The sequence below is a fragment of the Haliotis asinina genome, chromosome 16, assembly GCF_037392515.1.
Source record: "Haliotis asinina isolate JCU_RB_2024 chromosome 16, JCU_Hal_asi_v2, whole genome shotgun sequence".
Taxonomy (NCBI): Eukaryota; Metazoa; Mollusca; class Gastropoda; order Lepetellida; family Haliotidae; genus Haliotis; species Haliotis asinina.
This window is the reverse complement of record NC_090295.1, coordinates 38,685,292-38,705,232: the sequence shown is the minus strand read 5'-3', so window position 1 is coordinate 38,705,232 and position 19,941 is coordinate 38,685,292. Positions and strand designations below refer to the sequence as shown.

The 19,941-nt window shown below is 41.2% G+C and overlaps 3 protein-coding genes across 3 annotated transcripts in view; all 3 read right to left on the bottom strand.

Moving 5' to 3' along the window:
- LOC137268595 (metabotropic glutamate receptor 8-like) overlaps positions 1-19,941 on the bottom strand; it is a 151,371-nt gene that overhangs the window by 91,390 nt on the left and 40,040 nt on the right. Inside the window, exon 2 of the mRNA XM_067803167.1 lies at positions 12,709-12,863. Coding sequence (XP_067659268.1) covers positions 12,709-12,863 — 155 coding nt within the window. The remainder of the gene's footprint in view (positions 1-12,708; positions 12,864-19,941) is intronic.
- On the bottom strand, positions 2,604-3,659 carry LOC137268720 (beta-1,3-galactosyltransferase 1-like). The gene has a single exon (XM_067803311.1). It carries the CDS (start codon positions 3,657-3,659, stop codon positions 2,604-2,606), a length of 1,056 nt encoding a protein of 351 aa, XP_067659412.1.
- Positions 9,962-11,088, bottom strand: LOC137268597 (beta-1,3-galactosyltransferase 1-like). The gene has a single exon (XM_067803168.1). The coding sequence runs from the start codon at positions 11,086-11,088 to the stop codon at positions 10,048-10,050; it is 1,041 nt and encodes a 346-aa protein (XP_067659269.1). The 3' UTR covers positions 9,962-10,047.

Sequence of the window (19,941 nt, the reverse complement as noted above, 5' to 3'; positions counted from 1 at the left end):
GTCTGATATCTTCAGTATTTCTGTAGCCTGCCATGCCTACAGTGGGTTGAAAAGGGTGTGACCCTGTTTATCTACAAGCAATAAATAAGAGGTCAAAGAAAATTATTTGCAACCTTACTCGAACGAAGTCAATACCACATGTTACTGATCTTGAAGTACAGAAGTATTTATTACGTTTTACACTGCCGGCTTCACTACGGGTAAATTAAGGTTACAAAACTAATGCCTCCTTCAGAGCATGTTACAGCCATATAGCGTTCTCCTTCAGAACGCGGTTGGTATTTGTTAAGGGTATGACGAAATACGCTTACAGCGTCCGAAACTTGGTCCTGAATGCTGCTATTTACAACCAAATTTCAAGATCTACAGCCAATATATACAATATGTACAGCTAACTTACCACTGTGTGGCAATGAGCGGGCAGTTCCTAAAGTTGCCAGTGTCCAATCAGAATATCCTACAAATGTTACACAACTATGAACCATGAGGAAATATGGCAATAAATCTATAGGACATAAGTTCATGGATTAAAAGAGAAACTATGACCTTAAAACCCGTTCTAATATCTGCACATTTAAATATACTTATACGCTAATTATGAACTTCAATAACACACCATAAATTGCAAGTTAGTTTGTTGGTTCAGCAGAGAAATATATCTTATCATTGCATTAACTTAATGCATTTAATTCTTATACAACTATACACTGGCATATCTATATATACATAAATATGAAAGACAAAACACAAACTGACCTTATATATAAGCAGAGGTGAAGTCCTCAGTCACTCGGTCCCAAAAAAGTCAAACGATTTGCTGAGCAATGTATTGGCCTTCTGAATTGTAACACTGTCATCTGACCACTGCTTGATCAAAGAAAGTTTTACTGTGGGCAACATGACTTACATAATGGAGAGATAGGAAAAAACGGCAGACAATGCAGTGCGCTTGGCATAAGATTGAAACTGGCTGTTGAGGAGTTAATAGTTATGTAAGTGCCGGGCTGAACCTATTGTAAACTATTCTAACTATGCTACTTGTGTTATCTAGCTTGTACATGATGAAAGAAAAACAAAACAGATTAAAACACGTTTCTAAAACATTTATACAGAAGTGATAAAATCATCTCTACCACACAAAGTAGTAAAATTAATCAGTTATCATATAAATGGGATAACACTTTCTCAATTAAGTATAGATTTTTGTACATTTGTTCAGACGAGTCCCATCCCACTAACGCTCAAGGCATTTAATCTCCAGCTCACAAAGTCAGCCATCTAACCCACGCAGCCAGCGCGGCTTTCACTTCGGTGAGTTTGGAAAATTTGAATTGATACCTCCAATTGCTAAATTCTTCCGTATGTCGTACCTTGTAAATATGTTTGTATGTAAATGTAGGCTGTAAACATTGAGAACAGAATATCGAGATATGGCATCATTACATTGATTAAACATCATTGCTACAATATTTGAATCTGATAAACTAGTAGTATTACCGGGACAGTTTGGTTCCGAAATCATGAAAAGCGGACCCTTGGCGGGCGCAAATCTTCATGACTGAGCCTGTAATTACAGGACCATAGATCAGGCTTGCATGTAACTATCGCACATCCGTTCACACATTCCATATCCTCCTCTCCCCCCTCCCCCCTCCCCAGTCGACGGGAGATTGTACACGTAACCAAACCAGCGTGCAACAAAGTTTCCACAGCTTGCTTCTCATCGGGCTACCTATGTCTGAAACGTTGCTAGGTCACACACGAATTCACTAACTCAAAATATGAATGTAGACACGCGTTTGATCACTATGCCGCTAACATGATGAACATGCTTACCAGGCCATAATCTTGCATAATTTAATATTGTATTATACCTTAAGAAGTTGGAGAAAGTGAAATATTTACAAAATGTTCCAATATCGGGCCAGACATATGTACTGGCCCGACTGAAGTTTTACTAGCCACAGACTAGCCGGCCAGGCTGTTTCGGACATTGTCAGGTAACCAGTCGTACCAAAGTTTCAACCGTTGGCAGCTGGTTTTCAGAGTTCACTGACATACTGGCTGAACTCAATGCGACCTTACTGATGTGACATGCAACTCAAACCCTACATTGTATGAATGGGCTGTAAATGTTCTTCAATATTTATGATACACAGCAGAGAATGGGCTGTAAATGTTCTTCAATATTTATGATATACAACAGAAGCTGTCAAAACCGGCATCTGTCCATTCCGGCAAGGTGTCAACACCAGCGAAAAATCTCAGTCCCGTCTGTGGTTTGAACATTTACCATGTGCCCTACAATCCGGCACGTTGTCTTAACTGGATTATTTCTTCAGTCCCGATGAGTGCCAGTTTAGACAGCTTCCACTGTACAATTTAATAATAATTTGAAATCATACATTAAATTATCACGGATATTATTAGCATATAATAGTTATTTAGTGAATCAGTAATTAAGTTTTTTTGAAACAGCAGAAGCATAGAAAATGTAAACTTGAACTTTAACTAACTGAAAAGAAGAAAACGAGGACGAGGATGAAAAAGTTGAAAAACAAAATCATTATGTAGACAAGATGATTCTTTACTCCTATATTAGTTTAGATTACTCTGATCTTCGACAGTCCACGGTTGTACAACAACACCTTCCAAAAGTAGTCTCCGTATCCATACTTATCCTCAAACACCAGAAGGTCACAACCCGGAAGTCCTAAACATCTTGTTTTCCTCCGGAAGTGACGATCATAACTGTAATACGTCTCCTCTGGTCGAAGGCCGATGTAGGTGACGTTGTCCAGTCGTGAAGGGAGTACTCCCGACAGGTAGACATCATCCACCCACAACATTGGAGAGATGAAGAGGGACTTGTACAGAAGAGGGATCAGATCTCCTGTCATGGCGACCACAAAACCACTGCAGTACCTCCAGGGATAAACCTTATGTCCCGTCAGTATGTCCTGACTCACAGCGAATCTGTTCTCCCTTATAATCCCCATTGCATTCTTAGGCCAAACATTGCATATGATATGCCGTCGTTTGTTCTGGTATTTTGGCACAAATCTCTCCAGAAACCTGAACGTGTCCATTACCGTATCATCGTCTATCTTGATAACAAATCTAGCAGCAGGACAGAAACTAACAATCCACTGCAAACCCAGAGAGAACTTGTAGGTCAGGTTTCGATAGGAATCCATAAAATCTCCCTGAATTATATCTTTATACACAGAGTTTTCCTTCTCAACTCTTTCATTTGACATATTATAAACATTTACCCCCAACAGAAAAACAGCCTTAATTGTATGATGTGGAAAATACGTCTGATTTAAGAAGGTTTGCCGCATTACTTGTCTCTGTTGGGTGTTATACCATGCAGAATGAACCACGAACAACAACGTCACCTTTTTGTTGGAACTACATACATCCGGGTTATTGAGGATGTACTTCATGTGTCCAAGTGAAGGATACACAGACCTGCTATGGTGCCTCCGGTGTGAAAAGCGAATTGACCAATCATAGTTTTCCAACTGATGTAGTCTCCTCGTGTGAAGGTTCATATTTGAAACTTTCAGAATAGAATAGAATACATGAAGACATGCGAGACACACAGACACAACTAACATACCTACAACAGCCTTCAGTGACACAGCAGGCTTCATCTGTGCGGTACCTCCACAGGAAGTCTAAACAATGCTTTGGGAACATACTTATTTAATACCGTATCCCTGGTGTTGTGGAAAAGGACGCCCTTTCAGCCTCACGGATACGTTGTGTCCGCTTTGTCCAGGGTCCAGGTATGTAGGCAACATGTGTCTGTGAGCATGGTAACTTGAACGTCCGTTGTGTTGGGTAAAGTACATACAATACGTCAAAGGGGGTATTGTGTCCTTACCGTTTGCTATGAGTCATTGATCGAGGATCGACCACAGCAATGTAAGCAACACAGGCCAACCCTTAATGATTGTGTTGAACATCTGCTGCCATGACTGCATCAGCGGACGAGGTTGAAAGAATCGGGTTTCTTTGAATCTAATAACAAACAAAGCGGATCTGCACTGACGGATCACGTTGGTCCGTATTTTAATTTACAGTGATCGCGAATGAGTAAGTGAATATAGTTGGAGACAGTTTGTTAAGCATTTAAGTGATATCAAGGGCGTCAGCTGGAAGGATGGAAAAGTATGTAGTGCTTCCACGTCGACTTTCGATCTAAGCAGAACATAAATGAATGGTTGTCGTGTTTTGGGATTTCAAGACAATAATTGGATGAAGTAGGAACAAGCTTTAGTCTCCAAAATGTGTCATTTACAACGACGTCATCATATAACTGCCACTTTCCTCATCCATCACCCAATGCATTCATTTTTGGCTCACCCAATGCATGCATTTTTCACTCAAGACTCTGCCGAGGAAATAGGTGCATTGTACACTTATATACTTCACAAACATGGATACGGGGCTTGCATCCAGCTGTCACCACGACCCGTCGTCCAAAGGAAATACTCGTGTGTCTTCAGAGTGAGTGAGTGAGTGAGTGAGTGAGTGAGTTTAGTTTTACACTGCACTCAGCAATATTACAGCTATATGGCAGCGGTCTGTAAATAATCGAGTCTGAACCAGACAATCCAGTGATCAACAACACGAGCATCGATCTGCGCAATTGGGAACCAGTGACATGTGTCAACTAAGTCAGCGAGTCTGACCACCCGATCCCGTTAGTCGCCTCTTACGACAAGCACAGTCACCTTTTATGGCAAGCATGGGTTGCTGAAGGCCTATTCTACCCCGGGACCTTCACGGGTCGTGTCTCTTCAGATATAGTATACCATAAAAAAGAATAGGATAATGGATTTACAAGATTGATAAAATACAAATGATGAAGCCAAGGAGGAAACAGATGATGAAGAGAAATTAAGGGAAAATGTGACAATTTAAACTTTTCCTTTGGACATTTTTAATCTGTATAGAAATATTTTTATTTCTCATATGCATTGCCAGTGGCTAGTATTATGCTCGAAAAATGGAATGTCCTCTGCTTTTTTCAATGGAATACTTTGGCTGTTTACTTCAAACACACATAGAGACGTTAACAGTTGCGTTAACAGTCTTGTATTCTCTTTGTGCCCTACACAGTTTTGAAATCGTAAACATATCCACTGTCATTTGTCGTGCAATGCAATAATAACACTGTCCAAAAGATGAGATCCAATTTCTGTTTCTACAATCAACATAACAGTTATTAAACAAATATAGTACTTATTATTTTGTGTATTTACGGACAGAAATGTACTCCCATTATAACAACGGAAGTATCGACGTTGACATGACTAAACTACTAGGATTAGAACTCGGAGTTCATTTTGATCATCCAGTTTATTGTAACTCTATTGTATTATGATATAAATTTATATCCTCCAGGCATTGGCCACAATGGTATAGACACCTACTTAAAAGGATGACCAGTGTTCAGTAGACGTGTGAATGAGTGAGTGAGTGAGTGATTTTAGTTTTACGCCGCACTCAACAATATTCCAGCTGTATGGCGGCGGTCTGTAAACAATAGAGTCTGGACCAGACAATCCAGTAACCAACAATATGAACATCGATCTGTGCAATTGGGAACCGATTACATGTGTCAACCAAGTCAGTGAGGCTGACCACCCGACCCCGTTAGTCACCTGTTACGACAAGCATAGTCGCCTTTTATGGCAAGCATGGGTCGCTGAAGGCCTATTCTACCCCGTGTGATAATTATGTTACTGTTAAGCGCCGCACTCAGTAATCTTACCGCTATATGACGGTGATCTGTAAATAGTCGAGTGAAGTCCAGAAAACCATGTTTTTGTCATCATAAGCATCGAACAGACAAGCATCAACCAAATGAGCGATCCCGTTAGAAACCTCTTACAACAAGCAACAGCTGTTGTATGTTCACCGATCCGTTTGTTACACTTGTATAAGAAAACACTCGTTTTACTCCGATAACGTGTTCCACCGTCTCATGTTGTAAAGTGATATATCTTTTGTCCTGAAAAGCCATTCAGTCCTAACACCACATCAATACGGAAATTACGGAAAACACTTCCACCCGAAGTCCAGCTAAAGTGTCCACTGAAAATATACAACATTACCTCAATTGTAGGTATGGTTTGAGCTACCGAACGAAAGATTTCATCTATGATTCTATTTAGAAAGGAAATCAATAATGCACACAAAGTGCATTGGAACCATCTGGTGTGTTGAATGCTTTGTCATAACATAACATGCACCATATCATGTAAGATCCTCAAGGTCGGTGTGGGATGAAAAACAGTGACGCCCGATAACAGAACATTTAACGCTCCTATTTCATCTATGTCCTTGAGATACACTCAAGATTAATGAAAAGAAATACCTTTCAGTGGTAATTTGGAAAACCTTTTGATGGTTCACAATATTGACACACGTGGAATACGCAGTTGAAATAACCTTGAGCAACTATTTTATGACTACAATGTGTGAGTTTCATTCTCATGTTCTTATTTACAAATGGACAGGTGTGACTGGGTAGAGACGTAACTGCTGGTAAGACGATAACATGGAGGAGGTTGATGCTGTCATGTTCAGTCATAAAAGTACAAGAAAGTCCTAAATATCAGTATTGAAATCCTATACAGTTGTAGTCTGGACTTCTTGTAAACTTTGTGCTTTATGTAAGATGTTGGTGAAGATGTCGAGAAGTGAAAACCTAACGAAGTCGTTTTATGTCTGCTGCAACGTGTCCCCACCGTGTGCAGTACTGAGCGAAAAAACCCATGGTATTCATTAATATTCTAAAACAGATCGTGAAGATATATCTGATATGTCTTATATGGCGCATATGGCTGTCTTACCATGTCCTAACATGCCATCCCCTCAGTTTCCTTTACATAAGTCTGGACTACTTGTTCCCCCTTCTCGTGAGTATTGGTAAAGCACAACATGATTCTTCCAGCATTAGTATTGAGATATGAACGTGATCACAGTTTGACCCATTTGTCACAAACGCCGTATGTATATGCTGGGTAGAAAATGCGAGAGTGAAAGAAGGATAAGATTTTAGAAAATTGGGTTGTGTAATATATAGTGTTCAAATACCATTTAGTCGTTTTACCAAATCAACCTGCAGGAACGTTGCATGCCGAGACAACATATTAATGACACAGAGCGTGGAATTGGGATCCGGTCACTGAGATCTCTTACCCTCTTATGTGTCTAAACAGTCATGGACTGTTAATTATTTGGAATTATTCAATATGCATATTTGTAACTGTTCGTGAACATAGTAGCAACGTAGCAAACCGTAACGAACCGTAACACGAACCTAGGGATGTAACGAACTTTGTTAAGTCGTGTGAAATCGTGAAATCGTGTGACACTAGTGTTGTCTCGTACAGACATTCTTGGTTCCTCTGAGTTCGTTATGACTGTGCCTGACCTCATGTATACTGAACAGCAAAAAAACAAAAAACAAAAAAAACAACAAAAAAAAAAAACACCCGCAAGTGTGGAAAAACATGGCATCACATAAAAGGCAGTATGTGCATGTCGCCTTTTTAAGAACTTGACAAAATGAGCAGCGTTTCTTTTACTGTACAGTATATACCCCTAACCCACAGAGTAACATTCCTTTGTCTCCTGCAACTTTAGCCATGATGCTGTTATGTGGTTGAAGATGCCAAATCTTTGGCGCGCGGGATTTGATTTCTGTTTACGTGTTTTGTAACTCCAGGACGTCAGTACAAGAGAAGACCCAGTTTTGGTCTTCAACAGAAACAAATTCTGTTTGGTGTCAACGGACACAGTACCTGTGAAAAGGAAATGAATGGATCACTGAAACCAGAGGAGACACCAGGTGTTGTACGTGGGATGCAAAGAACATCTTTTTGCACATTTTCGTATCTGAAAAGAACCCGTGAAGACCTTTGTTAGAACTGATCTTCACTAACCCACGATTGTGGAGAGACAAGTAACGGGTTCGACTGTTCAGGTCCGTTGACCTGGATGACACGTGACATTGTATCCTAATTGCGTAAATCGATGGTCATGCTGTTGATCACTGGATTATCTGATCCAAACACGATTATTTACAGACCGCCGCCATATAGCTTGAATATTGCTGAGAGTGCCTTTTAACAAAATTCCAAACAACATCAAATGACTTTGACAATCCATGATAGTTAACCTTGAACGTCGGCATGACGAATATTTGAACAATGAGACTCCGAAAGGTGGACTGTGAGCTGACTGACTGCGTAACCATCTGTACAAAGTGAGAAACTGGGTCCAGCAAATATATCACCAAATCCCCGTCTCAAAGATTAACCGTAATCTTTCACACTAACAGTATCACTGCATCTATATTCACCGAAGAATTGGGACAAGCAGGATGATTGCATTTGGATTCTCAAACAGTCAAAGAATTTGCTTGAATCTTTACAATTTCAGAAAAGCTTATTAACATTTGATTTTTTAAGGTTATACTCTACTATCCAAAGTGACAAACAGAGGGAAACTTCATCTTTTGATCCATGGTGCCATGGTCAACAAAGATTAACTTATATATCTATTTCCACAGCTTCAGTGCAATTTGACAAAAAATGAAAGCAAATGATATTTGAAGTTTAATGTGAAATGTTGGACTTCCTCTTTGATAACATTTATGTAATGTTGAGGGATAAAGCATTTATACAAGAAGTAGGCGTTGCCATGGACGCCTCCTGGGAGGTACCCTCTTCTTTGCAGATAATAACAATAATTGTCCATTTGATATGCGCTTTCTCCGCGCCTAATATGCTCGAAGCGCCCAAACAATTTGATTATTATTACCCCGGATAACTCAAGCGGACCCGAGGAGCGAGAAGGTTAATAGTCACTTATCCCATCGGGTACCCATTTTCTGAAGAGGCAGTTTATGCACATGAATCAGAGTATCTGTTCGGGTTGTTCTTTGTAAATACAAGGTAAATTAGCCGAGAAATTTAACTTAAGCTTCAGGTATACATCTAATATGGTTCAATAACCATCAAATAGCCAAATGCCTTCCACTGATTTAGTCATCTAAACTTTATATTAAGTGAAAGAGCCTGAACGGTTTCATATTCAGATCTATACATAAAGGTTCAGAGAGAAGATTTTTTACAAAAGAGTGCATGACAAAAGAGATGAATTTCAACTTTCCATTCATGTCGAGCAATGTTCCAAAGGCTCCAGCCTTTGGTGCTTACATATAAACACTTTTGAGGCACAGCCCAGCATGATCTTAAGGCCAAGATCCCAAAGAGTTCTCAGAAACTGCCTGATCAAGGCTAGAACATATCAGGGCCTCGGTAATTCTTTCAAAGAAGTTGCTTTCATTTTTTTTATTTTATGGAAGACATGTTGAAGACTTTAGAAACTTTAATGAATGTTTAATGCCACAAAAGTGATGGCCGATACAATTCCTCTTTGACTTGCACCATACGTTCCCAATTATTTTCAGTCTATAAACTAGTCTTTGGATGTGTTCAGGACACGAACACCTGGTATCATCCCTATTTGATAGTGATTCATGAACACTTGATCTGTCATCGTCTCCCATGATGTCAATCACTAGATTGTCCTGTCCAGATTCTACGCATGAAGGTCCGGGTTAGAATACTGGCATTCAGTAACCCATGCTTGTCGAAAGAGGCGACTAACGGGGTCGGGTTGTCAGGCTCGCTGACACAATGTCATCGCTTTCCAGGTCCGCAGATGGATGTTCATGCTATTGATCACTGGACTGTCTGGTCCAGACTCGACTAGTTTCAGATCGCCGCCACATTGTTGGAAAATTGCTGAATGTGGCGTACAACTAAACTCACTCACTCACCGGGTTCGATTTGTCACAGACCGCCACCACTGTTGCTGAATGCGGCGTTAAACAAACAAGCAAGCAAAACAAACAAACGAAGAAACAAACGAAGAAACAAACACTTATTAATAATATCGTCGGAATTGTACAATCGACTGCTTGTAACATAGATTTCATATTCTTTCGAGTTAAAGTCATGACAAAAGTTCTCGGTTACGTAATAACAATTTCCAGTAATAGTCTCTGTACCTATTTCTGTCTTCAAATACAAACAGTGCACAGCTCGGACGTCCAAAACATTTCACCTTAGCAGGGAATTTCTCATCATAACTGAAATATGTCTCTTCTGGTCGAAGGCCGATGTAGGTGACGTTGTCCAGTCGGGAAGGGAGCTCTCCCGACAGGTAGACATCATCCACCCACAGCATAGGAGAGATGAAGAGGGACTTGTACAGAAGAGGGATCAGATCTCCTGTCATGGCGACCACAAAGCCACTGCAGTATCTCCAGGGATAAACCTTATGTCCCTTCAGTATGTTTCCATTCACTGCATCCCTCCTTTTCCTTCTTATCAACATGTAATTCTCACGCCAGATATTGCATATGATATGCCGTCGTTTGTTCTGGTATTTTGGCACAAATCTTTCCAGAAACCTGAACGTGTCCATTACCGTATCATCGTCTATCTTGATAACAAATCTAGCAGCAGGACAGAAACTAACAATCCACTGCAAACCCAGAGAGAACTTGTAGGTCAGGTTTCGATAGGAATCCATAAAATCTCCCTGAATTATATCTTTATACACAGAGTTTTCCTTCTCAACTCTTTCATTTGACATATTATAAACATTTACCCCCAACAGAAAAACAGCCTTAATTGTATGATGTGGAAAATACGTCTGATTTAAGAAGGTTTGCCGCATTACTTGTCTCTGTTGGGTGTTATACCATGCAGAATGAACCACGAACAACAACGTCACCTTTTTGTTGGAACTACATACATCCGGGTTATTGAGAATGTACTTCATGTGTCCAAGTGAAGGATACACAGATCTGTTAAAGTGCCTTCTGTATGTAACGTTGCTCAACACATGGAGTGCCACGTGATGTTTCTTCCTTTGGTGTAGATCCTTTTGTGGCATTTTCAGGATAAAATAGACTACGTGTATACACCCGAGACACATCAACACTACAAGCACATGAAATGTTGCCCTCTGCGAGATTTTAGTTGTCATCCTCGGACTTTGAAGCACGTCCCATGAAGCCGACTAGTGTTCCGAATCCATGGCTGTGTCAGTTACATGTATGTTCCTCAATGTTACATATACTTTAGTCCAATCTGACAGTGTTGTAGCTGCAAAGTGCTACTGTTCTATGGACTGGTATCCCATACAGTTCATACAACACAGAGCCATGGATCGTATAAGCTTAGCAACCATCTGTTGGTGACCATTGATTGAATATCGACGTGTGCCATACAACTAACAACACAGCTTTTATAGCCCAGGTCAAGATGTACATGCAGTGCACGTGGTCTTAGATTTTTTCGCAGGATAACCCGAACTGATTTTCTCTGTGAATAACCAGAAATGATTTTTTCGGTGGATAACCAGAAATGATTTTCTCAGATGTTTACATATTACTTGGACTAATTCGAATTTCACAGAATTTCACCATAAAATGAGAAACAGTTAAGCTGGTCTACTTCACAAACCAAATGCTTGGGCTGATGTGTCAGAAATGTCCCTCAGTATTGTAAGAGAACATTGTTCTAGCACTTGTGAAGAGCAGAGATAATTCAAAATTCACAGATGGTTTCCAGATTTTTAAATATATAAATAAATATACAACGCTATGTTTCTGTCACATCACTGGACTGTCTGGTTTGATTACATGGCGTGGTACTGCCGCAATGAAACACTGCTACAAGTCACCTGTGTATTTGTTCTCTGCAGCTAAACAGCAAATCAGACAGTACCTCATCGTATTTGACATGTGCAAACTGTCTACTTGGTAACGATTTGATTTTCTAAACTGCAGCCATCACATGGAAGGAGCATCGATGAAGCTTTCCATCATTGTGTCCTCCAGCGGTAAATATTACGATATTCCTATTATTCAGCTGTCATAGGATCACCACTCTCTCGTCAACCACACGGAACCTCATCCATATGTGGAATACGCTCAACCGTTGCCTCCATCTCCGAGTCCATCTTTTCTACACTCAGCAGAATAATTACAACCTCAGGTAAATGCTTGGTCAACTTATGTCCAGTCCTGTCCGACTCCGGACTTCAAGCTGTTTTCACAACCAACAGTGTGGAAGAACAACACACAACCACAGCCAGATCAAAGCCAGGTGTGTCAAGTGTCTGTCAAGCTGTTGTTTTATCGTAATTTCCAACATTGCTGCTGTTTGCTCAATATCAGTAGTTTTGCTATGATTGTAAACACAGCCATTGATTTCAACTTGATGTGGAGGACAGTATGACTTGACTTGTGGCACAGCGTGTAGGGCGGCATCGACCTGAAGTGCACTGACGTGGCTGGTCAAGAGGGCGTGCGCGTATGTATGCGTGCGTGTATATGTGTGTCTGTCTGTCTGCGTGCGTGTGCGTGTGCGTGTGCGTGTGCGTGTGCGAAGATGTACTTGTTGTTACCCTGCCTGGGGTTTGGAATGAAGGGACCATAGGGATCCAGCATTCTTTACGTAAGGGGCTCGACATGTACACTTGCGTCATACACAGTATCTCACTTAGTACTGGACAAATGATGAATATCAGGACCAGTACAAGCAGACAAATGATGTTCGGTATCCATTGTAGCACAATAATGAAGAGTAAAGTGTATCTTACTTGTGGAATACGGAACAGCTTCAGTAAGTTGGCCACTTGGATTGACGTCACGCTAGAGGGCGCTGCTATCACGCCGGAAATAATCCTTACGTCATTTTCCGGGTTGGAGCCATCTTTACACTTGTAGGAGGACCCACCAATGTTGGCTATAGACCCTGAAACAAAACACAAACATTATTGTACTGTCATTCTTCATTAAAACTGAGAGGTGAACGTTCGAGAATTGTTCCCGAAAGAAATCGTACAAGGTCTGATTTGAATTTATTATATCTACATTTTGTTCACTTTAATGTACATGGGGAACTTAAACTTAGTCTCTGCAATGAACATATGTCATAGAACAAAACAGTTCCCAATACTAATAAAATATGATGAAATAGAAACCAGAGACTTTCTTCAATGTCAGATGAAAATGTTGAAATCTACTTCGACTTCTTTGAAAGGCATTTTAGAAGTTGCATAGATGAAGGAAAACCTCGTTCTGTGCATAGTGAACTTCTTTATTGCAATGGGTGCTATGGATAGTCAACTTCTTTGCTGCAGAAGTTTACTATCCATAGAACTTGGTTTTCCTTCATGCTGTAATCTAGACTTGCCACATATTCTAGACTTGCATGGGCTGCATTGGTTATATATATTTCATCTCTGTATGACAGACCTATGGGAAACTGAATTTTGTTTATCACACCGTTGTTTCGAGGACGCGGGGTGAATGAATGAGGGCTTTAATGGCGACATTGCCTCTTCTGTTCTTGTTAGTGGGCAGCTCTTTCGGACAACTGTTTGACATCGGAAGTGACCTGTACCGCTATAATAGCCACAAATAGCCGGAATATCGGAGACAGAGCACGCCTACCGCGTCCAAGATGTTAACTAGTTCAAGGCATTTAATTAAACCAGGTTCTGGAGGTCGTGAGAGGCATCGGAAAGATTTGGCCTCATATAGGTCAGATTATTAGCGTTTACTCTGTGCAGCGGGCTTTGTATGTCGTTCATGACATACACGCTTTTCCACTGTTAATCTGTCATTCACGCCGTGTAGATGCCAGGGGGCTCTATCACTTTAGTTTGTGTGAACTGACATACATTGTAGGTCAAGTTAGATTGGAGATATTTCCATTCATGCATGTGGTTGTGGTGTGTGTATATGTGTATGTGTGTTTATGTATATATGAATGTAAGAGTGTGAGTGAGTGAGTGTGTGAGAAAGCGAGAGAGGAATTGTATGTGCGTGTGTGTGTGTGTGTGTGTGTGTGTGTGTGTGTGTGTTTCTTCACTCCCAACGTTTCTTGACGCCTAACCTTTCTTAACGCCCAACGTTTCTTGACGCCTGACGTTTCTTAACGCCCAACGTTCCTTGACGCCTAACGTTTCTTAACGCCCAACGTTCCTTGACGCCTAACGTTTCTTAACGCTTATCGTTTCTTGACGCCTAACGTTTCTTGACACCTATCGTTTTCTTGTTTCATTACACGAGTACAGTAGTGTCAATGCATTCTTCTTTGAGGTGTGTCCTTGCAAGTTAATGGGAGCAGTTTAGCTCTCTGCTGGGGTAAGTCCCATGTTTGTATAAACCCCTAGCCACGTAACCACGAGTGCCCGAGTGATGTCAGTGTACCGACCAAAAGGCTCACGACACGGAGACAGGTATACATTTCATCATTCGACGCTCGATCCGGGCGGCACAGGTATCGCCCTACTAGGAATGATGGAAATGACTATAAGCGTCATTAATCCACAGTCAGTTCACACGAATTCTTCACCGATCGTGATGCTCATGTGAAAACAATTTACGTTCACATATCGTCTTCACAGTGAGTGAGTGAGTTTTAAGACGCTTTTAGCAATATTCCAGCAATATCACGGCAGGGGGACACCAGAAATGGGCTTCACATATTGTACCCATGTGAGAAATCGAACCCGGGTTTTCAGCGTGAAGAGTGGACGCCATGACTGCTACCCTACCACCGCCCCACGGATAAATGGCCCACCCCTACACCTCTGGATCCGCCTATGGGTCACCAACGCCCTTATCTGTTGTCCGAGTACATCGGGCGATAACAAATGTACACTACTGTTCACAATTACCTTCCTCTTTATGGCGGTAAACTACCTGGAAGTAGCGCTGTAAGTTAGCGATGCCATGCTGTACTGGAGTGACACTGTGACAAGATGCCCTCCTTCTGCTTCAAGTGTGCATTAGGTCACATGAAGCCACATATGGCCATACATATGTACATGTATACTAATATATACGTGCTTCTCTACACGATCCTACCTTTTGAAGGAAACAGTCGAAACAGATAACCTCACATGTTAACTATATATATGCACATTCCCTTACACCGGGGACACGACAGTATACACACGCTTCTGGTCAACAACGCTGGCTACGTCATCCATATGTACGTTTCTTAACACAAACATATGGAATTTGCTATGTGTCTTAGATGTACATGTAAGTTGACAGTCCAAGGCCGTAGATAGACCAGGGGGCAGGGCTGCTTTTGATGCATCAAAGTATTGACATAAAATTAAAGTGCCCCATGTATTAAGAAAAATTAAGTAAAGCCCTGCAGTCGGTATTCTATAACTTGATACATGGGTAGAATGTGTGAAGTCTATTTCTGGTGTCCCTCGCCTTGATTTTAATGGAATATTGCTGAAAGCGGCGTAAAACCACACTCAGTCACTCTATAACTTGGCATGCGGGACCAGCACCTGGCAGTGAAGCTTGTATCTATCTTTCACCCAATGCAACATTCGATTTCCTTCAAACAGTAATTAACAACAATAATTCATGGTTCGCCATTTCCCTGACTGTAAGAGTGCAGCGTCTCGGATTCTGCTGACGCAGGTGCTAACCTGGTATTCAGTGTATATGTGCATGAACGTTCGTCTGTATCACCGGCTGTTTTACCGATTCCGATAGTAATGACCAAAAGGTTTTCCTAACAAAATCCAATTAACACCGTCTCTGAAGGTCCGGGGGATACTTAATGTATTTTCTCAGCTTGAAGGGAAATGCGATGTTCATGACCAGATCCGCGAGACGGCTGAGATGTGTGGATTATACACCGGGGGTGAGGGATTAACGGTCTAATCCCTGGTGGGATAAACAGAAGCTGAGGGTAGAGACACGTCTGAGACACGTCAGGCGGTGTGTATGTTACAATCAGATTGTGAAATAAGTCATGTCGTGAAATGACCAAGAAATTAAATCATTTCGTGAAATCATTTCACATATCGTCTTCACAGTGAGTGAGTGAGTTTTAAGACGCTTTTAGCAATATACCAGCAATATCACGGCAGGGGGACACCAGAAATAGGGCTTCACATATTGTATCCATGTGAGAAATCGAACCCGGGTTTTCAGCGTGAAGAGTGGACGCCATGACTGCTACCCTACCACCGCCCCACGGATAAATGGCGCACCCCTACACCTCTGGATCCGCCTATGGGTCACCAACGCCCTTATCTGTTGTCCGAGTACATCGGGCGATAACAAATGTACACTACTGTTCACAATTACCTTCCTCTTTATGGCGGTAAACTACCTGGAAGTAGCGCTGTAAGTTAGCGATGCCATGCTGTACTGGAGTGACACTGTGACAAGATGCCCTCCTTCTGCTTCAAGTGTGCATTGGGTCACATGAAGCCACATATGGCCATAATCTAACGGTCTAATCCCTGGTGGGATAAACAGAAGCTGAGGGTAGAGACACGTCTGAGACACGTCTGGCGGTGTGTATGTTACAATCAGATTGTGAAATAAGTCATGTCGTGAAATGACCAAGAAATTAAATCATTTCGTGAAATGATTAAGAGGGTCAGCCATTTCGCGTCTTTTAATCAATATACTTATTTCATTTCACTTAATAAATTAATCTACAAAAGTGGATAACAATGTCAACATCACTTGTTGTCACTAACAGTTACAACTATTCTGACAGCGACTGTTGCACTTCAGCATGGTTTTGAAGCATTTGACACATTTGAAGCATGTTTGTTTGACGCTTGCTGTGTCCAGAGCAGCCACACCTCACAAACCCCTGTCCACCTCATATAGATGATATGAAATTTCATGAAAAATACCTGAAGTATATTTCACAATCTGGCTGTAACATATATAATCTGAGAACTGTGATTGGGTGGGTGGGTGGGTGGATGGGCGAGTGAAAGAGTGAAAGAGGGAAAGAGATAATCCAAGGAATCCAAGTATTTGACTGTTGATTATGACGGAAAATACCTTTCTAAACATATTTTAAATGATGTTATCTGAGGACATACCATTATCCAAGAGGTACCAAATGACATATCGTTTTCATTTTCCGCAATTGTTTTACAAATATTATATCTAAAGGTGTTGTGATGACTCATTTCTCGTGAACCACATTACCCACATATGTGAAAATTTAGATATGGCTTTGCTAATGATCCTTTCACAATAAAATGGAAACTTAACACAAATTGAACATCGAAAACATATGCCCTCGCAGCTCTGTGGAAGACGGAACCCAGCATGACAAGTGAACACTTAGACTAACAGCTAGTGTCTTAAATGAAAATATTTTACTGAAAAAAACCGCTCATAGTGAAAAAAATAATATAATGAAATGGAACCCTGAGACTTTCTTCATTTTCAGCTATGAAGCTATGAAAATCTAGACTTGCCACATTTTCTAGACTTGCGTGGGCTTTCTTGGCTATGTATACTTCAGGGTCTGTACGACAGACCAGTGAACACTTTACCACGAGACTACCACTGTATTGAGAATCCACAATCTGTTATTCCTGGAGTTGCAAGGATGCAGTTTGCCCTTAATGAACTGGGAGGGCGCAAATACACCAATATTGAAAAGACAGACGAGAATGCACCTGAAGTATAATTAGACATATAGAGAGAGTAAACCGTAAGTGGAACAATGCGTAAGAACATTCACCAAACCGTTCACGGTTTAGTGGAACATGACAGATCACTAATGTGGCGCAAAGCAGAACATCCCAGACATCTGCAGGAAAGCGCAAAGTTTTCAATTCTCTGAGGTTCCTAAAACTTGAGCCACATGCTCTTCAACTTGACATCAGACCAAGCATAATTTGAATAATTCGTAACAAGTCGCCTGTTTCCGTGACCATCCGGGTTTGTCGGAACGACACGAGTAGTTACTTGTGCACTTACCACAAGTCTGCATTGTGATACCTTTTGTGTAGCAGGATGTGACGAATAGGCAGTTATTCATACTTCAAAACTGTATAAGTCATAATGCAATCTTTGAGATTTTGTTACGAAACTTTCCAAAATACATATCCATGTGACTCATTGCTTTGTCGTGCTGTAGCAGGTAGGTCGTGTCTCTATTATTTTGGATTGGAAGCTGAGTAGAGTGTTGTGTTGGAACAAGGCAACCAGGATCTCCAATTTGGCCTCATCATTCCATTTGATTGCCAACATTGAGCTTTGGGATACATCCAACCAAAGCGCTGGATGTTGCCTCCCACTATCACTATAACTAACTATCTCACATGTTACCCGTGAAGGTCCGGGGTAGAATAGGTATAACCCAGGCTTGCCATAAACGGCAACTATGCTTGTCATAAGAGACGACTAACGGGATCGGGTGGTCAGCCTCGCTGACTTGGTTGGCACATGTCATCGGTTCCCAGTTGCACAGATCGATGCTCATGCTATTGATCACTGGATTGTTTTGTCCACGATTACTTATTGCTGAGTGTGGCGTAAAGCTAAATTCACTCACTCACCCACCTCACATGGAGGTGTTGGAGCTGCTCCACCAAACTCATCTGGTTCCCAGACAGTCTTCATTATTAGTGAGTGAGTGAGTATGATTTTACGCCGCTTTTAGCAATATTCCAGCAACATCTCTAAGGGGGACACCAGAAGTGGGCTTCACTCATTATACCCATGCGGGGAATCGAACCCCTGGTGACGAACGAACTCTTTAACCATTCGGCTACCAGCCCCGCCCCCCCACTCGCTCTTTTATTAGTAGCACTTACTAGTATGTGAAGGGCATAGTACTATTTTACGTGACACTTCCCCCAGCAACGTAATGATATCTACCACACGCTTTCCCACTTAACCTGATTTCACCTCAGTTGGGATGTAATAGAAACATTTAATCACTAACTAATATAATTCTCCACTTAACACTGAATCCACTGGTATTGTGAAATTACTTTCACCCGTTTACTCACACGTCCCTGCATAATGGAGTCTAGGCAGGGACGATGGTGATGAAACTAACAAGTGCAATGCTCTCGTTGTAGTGTCTTGATTGTATTAAGGCCTCGATTGTATTACCCACTTTCCTTCACTAACATGTTGAGATCTGTAATTGGTTTTATTACCCATTGAAACGCCACACAACCTACGTTTTTTCCATAACATGTTGAGATCTGTAATTGGCTTATATTGACCCTTAAAGCCCTCTATAACCTACTTTTCTTCCTTAACATGTTGAGGTCTACAGTTGGCTTATATTGGCCCTTAAATATATACATCATATAGGCTTTTAGAGTGACACATTTCATTGTCCCCCTTTTGTCTTCACGAAGATCGGGTCACGGTTTATACAGGCAATGCCTTCATGCTACACTTTAGTTTTATGGTTAGAGTCCCTAGCTTATATTGGCTGCAAAAACCGCAATAACCCAGTTTCGGATGTGCTGCCGTTGCCGTCTAGTGTTTGCTTGTAAAGATGGTAATAAGTACGATAAACCACTCTGCTGGTCGAAACCATTTCTACTTATGACGTCTAAATTTGGTTGTGTGTGCCCTTGTACGTGTCTCTGTAAAACGTTGGTGGACTGCACAACAAGGAAATACTGACGTCGTTTTGAATTATTTATGTTGTCTGTTGAGTAATGGACACAATAACAGTAGGGCGACATGTATGTTGCTTGAACGCTGTAATACTTGGACACCAATGACATATGGTTCTGCTGAAAGGGGATGTTGACGACTGGAAGGTCAAGCACCAGTCTCAATCTTGTACATGTAACGTGGTCGTGTCATACAGTATTGCAATACATTATTGTCATATAGCCTTATCATTCAATCTTGTTATCTAGTCTTGTCATACAGTATTGCCATACATTATCGTCATGTAGTCTTATCATTCAGTCTTGTTATCTAGTCTTGTCACACAGTTTCGTCATCTAGTCTTGTCATACAGTTTCGTCATACAGTCTCGTCATGGTGAGTTGTCA

Excerpts from the sequence above, each read along its gene's own strand:
- LOC137268720 (XM_067803311.1), bottom strand. The coding sequence starts at position 3,659 with ATGAAGCCTGCTGTGTCACTGAAGGCTGTTGTAGGTATGTTAGTTGTG.
- LOC137268597 (XM_067803168.1), bottom strand. The coding sequence starts at position 11,088 with ATGACAACTAAAATCTCGCAGAGGGCAACATTTCATGTGCTTGTAGTG.